Raw genomic sequence first — 10,567 nt, forward strand, 5'->3', positions numbered from 1 at the left:
GGGGACATTCCTACAGTAGGAAACTCACAGTTCAATATCCGGTCAGACCACTTCAGCAGGGGGACAGATACAGATCTGAGCTCTGAGCTCGGGACATGAAGCTAACGACGCGTGACAACAGTGGAGATTAGATCCAAAACATTCAATACTCAAAACACACTGTAGCAGCGTTTCATTTCGTTGTGTGTGTTCAACCTGAGATTTAATCTGATGATCCCTGATTGGATGATGATTTTACAGTTTACAGTGCTCGCTGACCTACAACTGCACACATTTTATTGTGGTTGCCAGCAGCAAAAGGCACAGAGTTGCAATCAAAATCTACCTTTTCATCATTAAAAAACATTTAAAAAGGTCAATAATCGTAAAAGATCTTAATTTGTTCTATTTCGTACATTTACACCCTATTTTATTGCTCTCTTTTATCTGACTTTCACTGCTGCTTTGTGTGACTAGAGTTACTCAGAGGGGTGGGAGGGGTAGCCCTATTGTTATTTGTTTAAATAATGGGTGAATAAATAAATAAATAAATAAATAAATAGAGCTAAACTTTTAAAATAAGGGGTGATAGTAAAGAAGAAATTGATTCACTCTAATTATTAAGAAATGATTTGTGTCATTTTTAAAGCCTAACCATGGTTCTCAAATGTTAGAATTCTTGTTTTTCTGGGAATAATGTTGATAAAGTGAATATGTTTGGACTGTTACTGGAATAAAACAAGCTTTTAGATCACCAAGGGCTGTGAGACATTCAAAATCCGCAATTTTCTGACATCTTACAAACAAAACGATCCCTCGATTAATCAGTCAATAATTGTCTGATTAATCGATAATAAGAAAATGGTTTGTTGCTCGTTTGTTTGCATTTAAATCAAAAGTAATCAAACTACAGCCATGCAGTTGCACTAAAAGCACAGTCTAAACAGGGTTTTTTGAGAGTTAAAATTTAAGTGTTTCTCATTTATTCCTAAATATAATATTTAAGGTTACAGAGAAATTCCCTCCACTGGAACTAAGGAGCCTCCTCAGAGAAGAGCGTGGCACGGTGACGTGCTGCTGTAGTTACAGACGTGCCAGTGTTTGGGAGTCAAAATAAGGCGTCGGCATGGCAACACAGCTTTCCTGTCACTCACAACCATGACTGGACTTTACCTGCGCCATCAGCAACAAGTTAACCCTTGTGTTGTCTTCCCGTCAACCATCACAAGAAAACTTTTTCAACATTATTACCACTTTTTCTGACATTTTTGTCACTTTTTTTGACATCATTACCACTTTTTCTGACATTTTTGTCACTTTTTTGGACATTATTACCACTATTTCTGACTTTTTTGTCACTTTTTTCGACATTATTACAACTTTTTCTGACATTTTTGTCACTTTTTTTGACATCATTACCACTTTTTTTGACATTTTTGTCACTTTTTTGGACATTATTACCGCTATTTCTGACTTTTTTGTCACTTTTTTGACATCATTACCACTTTTTTGACATTTTTGTCACTTTTTTGGACATTATTACCACTATTTCTGACTTTTTTGTCACTTTTTTCAACATTATTACAACTTTTTCTGATATTTTTGTCACTTTTTTTGACATCATTACCACTTTTTCTGACATTTTTATCACTTTTTTTGACATCATTACCACTTTTTCTGACATTTTTATCACTTTTTTGACATCATTACCACTTTTTCTGACATTTTTGTCACTTTTTTGGACATTATTACAACTTTTTCTTACATTTTTGTCACTTTTTCAACGTTGTGGGTGCATTTTGTCGGTTTTTTTTCCAAAGTTTTTGAATTCAGAGCTAATTTTGACGGTCCATTTTTGTGACAAAAAAATAAATAAAATAGCTGAAAACGGGTCAAATTTGAACCAAGAACAACATGAAGGTTAAGACACACTTACAGAGATCCACCTGTCAGAGCTGGAGCTCAGGCAGGTGTGATGGGATTAACGTAGTACACGTGATTTGCCAAAACACATACATCTTAGTAGAGGATTAAGCTTGTTCTGGGTTTTTCTTGCTGTCCAAAAACAAAAACAAAAATCGCATGATTTGATACAAAGCAGCATTGTGTTGGTCTGTTGTTTTAAAATCCTACATCAGAATGAGTGACACACTGAATATGTGTTGTCTCACCCAGGCAGGGAATTAACCTGGCTTCACAGGAGGATTCCTTATTAGAGTAGCCTGAAAAAGAGTAAAATATGCCTTTAACGGCCTGAAAAAATGTCAATATGGCTTCACTTTTAAGCCCCTAATTTTAAAATCCTACATCAGAATACGCCGATATTACCTGAGAGTCACACTGAATACGTGATGTCTCCCCCAGACGTTGTGTGTCTGTCTGTGTTTTATACTGTAGGTCCTATTGAAGACGTGAATCTTCATAAACGGTTCACAACATATCGTTTTTTTTTTTTTTAAAGAAGATAAATTTCCTCAAACAGCTGATCACTGTTTGTTTTAAGCGTCACTCATGCTAAATAGCACGTTCGTTGGGGACTATTTTCAGTGGCGGATTAATACACATTTAGTCTTTTTGTGGGATTTGTTGACAGTTAGACTAACACAGAATTAGCTGCAAAAATTGGTCTAATAAAAAAATTAGTTTCAATTAATCTTCAACTCTTCTGATGATCGATGAATCAGTTTGAGTGTTTTTAATGAAAAAAAGCCAAAAGTCTCTGATGTCAGCTTCTTAAATGGGATTATTTTCTAGTCTCTCGAGTCTTTTAACGTTCGAGGCTGCTTGGCTTCTGTCCAGCTACCTCCTGATGTGTATTTTTATTCCCTAAACTGATATTTAAGTCTTTGCTGATTGAATTCATTCCTCTAACGTCCCTCTTGTTGACTCGGTTTTCATCATGCAAGTTAGTTTGTCTTACGTTTTGTGGAGTTGCGTTTGTTACCTTTTATATTCGTGTACCCTGCTGTTGTTTATCTGTGTATCGAGTTGTACTTCACCCCATCCGCCCTGCTTGAAAAGCATTATGGGTAAACCTCTGCTGTTGTAAATGTGCTATATCAATAAAAATGACTTGATATCTTACAGAAACACTGCAACCAGACGCCTAAAATGTGGTGCGTCCAAGCTGCAGTCTGTACATCCATGAAACCCTTTAAGGCTCCACAGACGTCAGACTAACGAGCCTTTGAACTCACGTGTTTGTTAGTCGTCGGGGGGGGCAGTGAACTGATGAGCACGGGAGACTTGGAGGGGCTGCAGAGCTCAGGAAACGGGTTTGGGATCGCCGGGACGGACGAGGAAAACGACTCGCCGCCTTTCGGCCTGCAAAAACGTGACGAAAAGGAAGAAAAAGAAGACAAAAAACAAGGTCACGAGAAGCCAATATTAGTCATAGTCATCTTAAAAAACATTAATTAACAACTTATTGCCATTACAGTAGAAGTCGCTAATTTTCTTATTTTCAACAAATCCCAGTAAAAGACCAAAACAAGGGCTCTGTTGTACGAATGACGGTGTATAAGGACCCTAGTAGGTAAAAAATAAGGAGAGGAATGGAGGGATATTCTGAAAAAATACTTCTAAATTTAAAATAACCAAACTTTAATTTATATAATTTCTAAAGTCCTAAATGTAGTTCCTGATGCACAAAAGAAGGTAGTTTCCTTCTGACTCGACCCAATCCACAGCAATGTCTCTTAAAGTTAAAATGCTTATGATCAGGGCTCAGAATTAGCACCAGCCGCCAGAGATATGCTGGTAAAATATGCAAATGGGAGGTAGATTTATTTAACCCTCATGATGTCCTCATGATGTCCTCATGTTGTCCTCATGCTGTCCTCATGCTGTCCTCATGTTGTCCTATATCAATGTTCTTTTTAATTCCCCAAAATAACATGATTGATTCCACCCAACGCTTTTTGCCAAGTACACATCTCTACTTTCATTAGTTTTGGGGCGTCTTATTCAATTTTATAGCATTTAAAAAACAAACTGAAGTGTTTTTGAAATAGTATTGAGTAAAAGTTGACATATTCCAGTCTGTGATTATCATCAACATCCATTCCTTTAATTTTAGTCTCAATAATTCCTAATTTCTGCTTTTATAACTCAAACATTAGGTATAATTTCCTATAAATGAGGTTTATTGACCATACATCTCCAAAATAACTTTAAAACTAAAGTTAATAAGTTCATGTTACGTAGTGTTAAACGTCAAAAAAAGTGACAAACATTGGGGGAAAAAAAAGGGACAAAAATGTATGAAAAAGTTAAAAAAATCAGATAAAAACATTTATCATTTGAAAGCCAGACTAACAGGTCTTTCAGGGTCAGAACTGTAGCTGATAGACAGCTGTTCAAATACTTATTTGCAGCTGTATCACACAATTAAATAGTTAATGGATTATTTTTTTAGATTATGTCTCTCCCAGTGGACAATTTCAGACCCTCCATGATTTCTAAGTGGGAGAACTTGCAAAATAGCAGGGTGTTAAATCATTATTGTCCTCAGTGTATAATGTGTTTTGTTTTTGTCTCCCTTTAATACTTGTTGTTTTGTGACATTATCACTTTAATCTCTCAAATGTTGAGTTTACCTGACAGCATACTACTGAAGTAATGACATCATTACATAAAGAAAACATTGCTTTATTTGTCTTCAGGGAAGAAGAAATAATAAAAGGCACCACATTCTGTTTATGAGAAGACACGAGGAAGTGAAATAGAAACTGGATTCAGTGTCTCTAACAGTCCCAGCCCACTCCACAACCACGCTTTTATGACTTGTGTCTTTAAGGCTTTGAGACGGTTCCTAGTGGTCTCAACAGAAACTGCTTCACACGTCACACGACATTTGGGCTTGAGTCATGACTTTGAGTCAAGACGCGCCTTAAGACTACTGACTCATGTCCACCGTGTGTGCAGGCGGCACATTGGACAACCCGCCCAGGGTGAGCAACGCCGTCTGCGTGCAGCTTCCCGTCGATCGTACCTGTTCAAGGTGATCATGATGGGCTGGGAGCGCCGTAAGGACGGGGGGTCGGCCACCAGAGGAGCCAGGGTCAGAGTGGAGCTCCCTAGCAACGTCTCTGGTCCTCCTGACGTCTCCGGCATCTCCGAGTCCTTGAATATTTCCGTCCAGGGACCGGCCACCTCCATCATGTTACCTGTGGGGGACGGGGGGGGGGGGGGGGGGGGGGGGGGGGGGGGGGGGGGGGGGGGGGGGGGGGGGGGGGGGGGGGGGGGGGTTGGTGGTTAGCCTGTTAGCATTAGAGCTACAGTGAATAATCTATATACTGTATAAAAATAATAATAATTATAATAATAATAATAATAATACATTTGATTTAAAAGCGCCTCTCTTGGCACTCAGGGACGCTGCACAGGGTATTTATATATTAAAAACAGCTAAACAAATACTATACAGCAAAATAACAAATACTATCCAACAGCATAACAAATACTATACAACAGCAAAACAACAAATACTATCCAACAGCAAAACAAATACTATACAACAGCAAAACAACAAATACTATCCAACAGCAAAACAAATACTATACAACAGCAAAACAAATACTATACAGCAAAACAAATACTATACAGCAAAACAAATACTATCCAACAGCAAAACAACAAATACTATCCAACAGCAAAACAAATACTATACAGCAAAACAACAAATACTATCCAACACCAAAACAAATACTATACAGCAAAACAACAAATACTATCCAACAGCATAACAAATACTATCCAACAGCAAAACAAATACTATACAGCAAAACAACAAATACTATCCAACATCTAAACAAATAATATACTGCAAAACAACAAATACTATCCAACACCAAAACAAATACTATCCAACATCTAAACAAATAATATACTGCAAAACAAGGGAAAAGGCAGAGCAATAGACATTTAGGTGGAATAGGCAGTTTTAAACAGATGTGTTTTGAGTTGAGACTTGAAATGGGGGGGGGGGGATGAATCAATGTATGTCAACTATTATTAAATCGGTTGGAGTCGAAAACCTTTGATTCCTACTTCTTTTTTTAGTTTTTTTTCCACTCCTCTTGCTACAAAGACAACAAACCCCGTCTTCTGGACACTGGAGCTGCAAAGGTTAAATTATTAGTGGATTGTTAAGTATTAAATTAATCAATTTCCATAATCTGTTTGATCAGATCATTTAAAAAATATGTCAACATTTTCCGATTGCAGCTTGTTAAATGTGAACTTATTTAAAAATATCTGTTGGCTAAATATGTGTCGAACCCTTCTGAATGAAGTGTTTTGGTGCTACAGAGACGTCCCGGCCTGTAAATGTCTCTCTTTGGTACAGATCCTCCCAAAAAACACATTATAATCATTTAAATTTCTTTCAACCTCAATCATTTTTCAATGAAAATGAGAATAATGACACACAAACGATCATTATTGTGAATCATCTCGCAAAATCGGTCAAAAATAATCGCAAATAGCTCATTTCCTCACATTGTTCAGCCCTAGTTTCTGACCTAATTTACATAATTTCATAACTCAAGAACACCACATGTACAACACTTTGTTCAGGTACAAGCATGCAGTGCATAAAGACAATATGCAGACTACATGCGCTCATCTTTCACGGCTTTTAAAGTAGTTTTTGAACTGAATGTTATAAGTTTTACACATAAATATATATTATTTGCTCTCTTTTATTTACTTGTCGTCGTGTCAATTTGTTCAGTGTGTAGTGGTAGTTTGTCAGTGTTTGTTTAACTGTTAGTTTCTATGTTAGATTGTTGTATAATGAGATTTTTTCTTCTTCTTTAAAGCCAGGAACAAAGGTCTGCTATTCTGCATCGGATGCACTTTATTTAAACGTAACGTAATGCCTACGTGTCAAATCAATTCATAACATATTCAGACCCAACACACACAGCAACAGGTGTTGTTGTTATCATGTGGTACAATGTGCTTGTGTACAAATTCCAGTTTGTGATATTCCTCTCTGGCTCCGAGCCACCAGAAGTCTTTTTTTAGAGACGAAGGTGTGACTCGACGACGTTGTGTTCCTCCTGGCTGAGTTTGTTATTGAGATTAATGAGCTGCAGTTGTTATTGAATCATTAATGTGATTGCAGTTATCGGGAGCAGCCGCTTTGAGGCAGCAACGACACCAATGCTGGTTTCAGATAATCAGCTGTGGATCCAAAAGATTCACTACGGATAACGTTTGAAATCTGAAAGTGAGGTTGAACATCTCAGAAAGACAGTACGTTGAGAGTGGAAAGTGTACTAGAGATACATCAGATGAGATCTAGTGTCCAGTAGCGCTGCAATTAACAATTATTTTCACTGTCAATTATTTCCTCTATTCAATCGATTAGTTGTTTGGTGTCTAAAATGTCAATATAAATGGTAAAAAATGAGGATCAGTGTTTCCCAAAAGCCTAAATTCACATCCTCAAATGTCTTGTTTTGTCCACAACTCAAAGATATTTAATGTTACTGTCACAGAGGAGCGAGGAAACTAGAAAATATTCACATTTAACAAGCTGCAGTACAACTAATCATTTAATCTTTGCAGTGCTGGTGTCCAGAGGACGGGGTTTGTTGTCTTTGTGTTACCATGCCGAGCATGCAGCGTGTGAGGAGAAGAGTGGCCTCCTGCAGGTTAACAGACAGGGTTTTTATCAGGTGAGGAAGCAGAGATAATCTGAAAATATTTCCTTTATTGCACACACACACACACACACACACACACACACACACACACACACACACACACACGCACATTAGCTTTTCCAAACCCCTACATGCAGCAGTTAATGGTTTAAAAATCTCTCTCAAGCAGGTGTACAGGTCCTATTAAGTGTAGAAATTAATCTAACCAAGATGTTGGGCTGCAATAGTTATTTTCATCATCAATCCTGTTGTGTTACATCCTTTCATCAGTAGATGAGTATCAAATGTTCCAAGAAACCCAGACTAACTTGTTCTGTTCTGTTAACAGCCTAAAAACTCCAAACATTGAGTTATAGAACAAATCCTCTCAGTATTGTCAGCATTAGTAATCAAGCCATTTTTGCTTGATTAAACATGATAAATGAATGATAAAAATTGCTGAGAATACATTTATTTTATTTGTTTCAGCATCGTAACTGCCTCATAAGTACTAAAACAAGGAGCTATAGTAACTTTGTTGTGAATTATAACAAATACTACAGTACCACACTAGTAAAATAGTAGGTCAATGACAATAAGGGTCTTCTTTATTTGAAGCACCTGAGACATTATATTACACATGCTCGAGGCGGAAACACTTGATATCAGAAGAACAATTGTTATTCTGATATCAAGTGTCACCAAGTATCACACACTAACACAGTCCCTGTGTGCTGAACTAGCACAAATTCACAAGTCCACTGTACACCCTTTAAAACTCATGTTAAGAAATGTTAAATTACTTTTAGATCTCTGTCACATTTTGAAAAAAGCCTAAAATCTAAGCAAACACAAGTATAGTCAAAACGCCGAAACCTCATACTAAAAAGGAATAAAATTACTCCCCCTTCCTCATTAAAGCTCTGTCGACATTAAGACACTTTAATTAAGTTGACACTAACAAAAAGATAAATTCGGCTAACTTCGGCTAAAACATCTCTTTGTAGGAACTTTTATATTCGCGGTTAAACGCAGCCTGCACCTGTTTCACTGCATGTGCTAGCTAGCTAGCTTGATAGCATCTCCGGACTAAACAGTGACGTTGCCTACCTGTAAACGTTGAGCGGTTGTTGGGCAGGTTTCAGCTGTCTGTCATCGTTTAAATCCCCAAAATGGCCGGCTTCGTCAGCTCTGTGTTTTTATCGTTACGTGTGGCACACAAAACCAAGATGCCGCGCCGCTACTAAAGTGCCAACAGCATTATCTGAGTGAAGAGGTAGCCAGAGGGAGGGCGGAGACAGGCTGTCAGGTGTGCACGATAAGCCCGCCCCGTGAGCACGGTAAGCCCGCCCCCCTCTCTCACCGGAGACTTCCTGTCATTTGATGATGTCATTCATACTGCAACAGGAAGTCAACAAGTTCCATATTCACATAGCAATAATATAATAAATCATTCCAAATTGAAACTTAAATATACTTTAAGTCTCTTAAATTGGTAACAAGGCAGCTATTTTAATAGCTGATAATTGGTCAGTGTACAAAACTATTTATTAAGGACATTTTTGTCAATTTTGCTGTCAATATCCTTAATAAAGTTTGTAATCTGTCACTTCTTTACTTTGTGTTTCTGTTTAATTTATCACTTTAATACTTGTTTGCTGATTTCATATCATTTGCAATTATTTATTTATATTTTTATTTTACAGACTGGGATGACTGATTGTTTGTAAATTGAATTCTGAAAAATAAATAAAATAAATAAAAATAAAAAAAGGATTTTCAGTCAGTATTTACACACAAAAACAACAGATTTTTTTTTTTTCGGGCCATTTAGAAAGTTTATGTTTACACATGTGAAACGGTCTTCACTGGTGGAAAGTAACTAAGTACATTTACTCAAGTGAGGTACTTGTACTTTCCTTTAATTGAGTATTTTATGCCACTTTACAGTTCTATTTCACTTCAATCTACAGATAAATATTTGATTTGAAATATTTGTTTTACTCCAACGTATTGAATACCTCAAGAGGAGACACTACAGTCCAATAGAGGAAATAAATTAACTATTATATATCACCATGAAACTTCCCCAGCTGATTACTGACAGTAAGACGAGATTTTTTTGTATTACAAGTTTTCTGAAATGTTTATTTAAATTTGCAAACGAGGCTTTATCCTATTAAATATGCGCTAATTTGCATACATTTCCGGAACAGAAACGTGAACATTGGATGAAGCCAACTTCAAAATAATTGTTTAATTTTGTTAATATATTAGAGTCAAAGGATTTTACAAAGGTAATTAAGAATATCTCTTTTCTTATCACTCCATAACTCTGAAAATACTGTCAACAGGCATCCGTGATGTTATTAGGAACACAATGTTTATATAAATCAAGCTGTGAATGGATTAATAGCCCTTACATAGTATTGTACTCACAGAAGGTCCTTGTCTCCGCCTAGTGGTTCAATCTGATGACCTGACGACTGGCTGCTTGCTCACTATCTTGTTTTTTTTCTTCTGTATTTGACACGTGCGTTCACTCTGAACTGAGTAAAGTTCAGCCCCACGTTTCACCCGGGTTAAATATCAACGGACCTGTGACGCTCTGGTGGCAACAAAAGACTCAAAAAAGCCGAGATTCAGACACTTCTGGCTTGATTGAGGCAAATAATTACTATTCTAGAGAGAGGAAATATGTTACGTCTATGTTTGGATGCTTTTATATAGACCTTTATGGTCCCCTAATACTGTATCTGAAGTCTCTTTATATAGACCTTAGTGGTCCCTAATACTGTATCTGCAGTCTCTTTATATAGACCTTAGTGGTCCCTAATACTGTATCTGACGTCTCTTTTATATAGACCTTATTGGTCCCCTAATACTGTATCTGAAGTCTCTTTATATAGACCTTAGTGGTCCCTAATACTGTA

At 37.0% G+C, this 10,567-nt stretch overlaps 1 protein-coding gene and 1 long non-coding RNA gene across 4 annotated transcripts in view; one reads left to right on the forward strand and one right to left on the reverse strand.

The window, feature by feature from the left end:
- Positions 1-8,999, reverse strand: part of grb7 (growth factor receptor bound protein 7) — a 30,408-nt gene extending 21,409 nt beyond the window's left edge. For 2 of the 3 annotated variants that reach the window (XM_034860627.1, XM_034860625.1), the window contains exons 1-3: positions 8,745-8,999; positions 4,973-5,147; positions 3,177-3,303 (exon numbers count right to left, since the gene is read on the reverse strand). In XM_034860627.1, the coding sequence (XP_034716518.1) occupies positions 3,177-3,303; positions 4,973-5,142 (297 nt within the window). In that variant the 5' untranslated portion in view covers positions 5,143-5,147; positions 8,745-8,999. Of the gene's footprint in view, positions 1-3,176; positions 3,304-4,972; positions 5,148-7,598; positions 7,700-8,744 lie in introns of all 3 variants that reach the window. The other variant, XM_034860626.1, reaches the window with a different exon arrangement.
- Positions 1-10,567, forward strand: part of LOC117937015 — a 15,591-nt gene that overhangs the window by 3,552 nt on the left and 1,472 nt on the right. Inside the window, exon 3 of the long non-coding RNA XR_004655078.1 lies at positions 7,793-7,801. This is a non-coding gene — a long non-coding RNA (uncharacterized LOC117937015). The remainder of the gene's footprint in view (positions 1-7,792; positions 7,802-10,567) is intronic.

Source organism: Etheostoma cragini, chromosome 21 (genome assembly GCF_013103735.1).
Source record: "Etheostoma cragini isolate CJK2018 chromosome 21, CSU_Ecrag_1.0, whole genome shotgun sequence".
NCBI lineage: Eukaryota > Metazoa > Chordata > Actinopteri > Perciformes > Percidae > Etheostoma > Etheostoma cragini.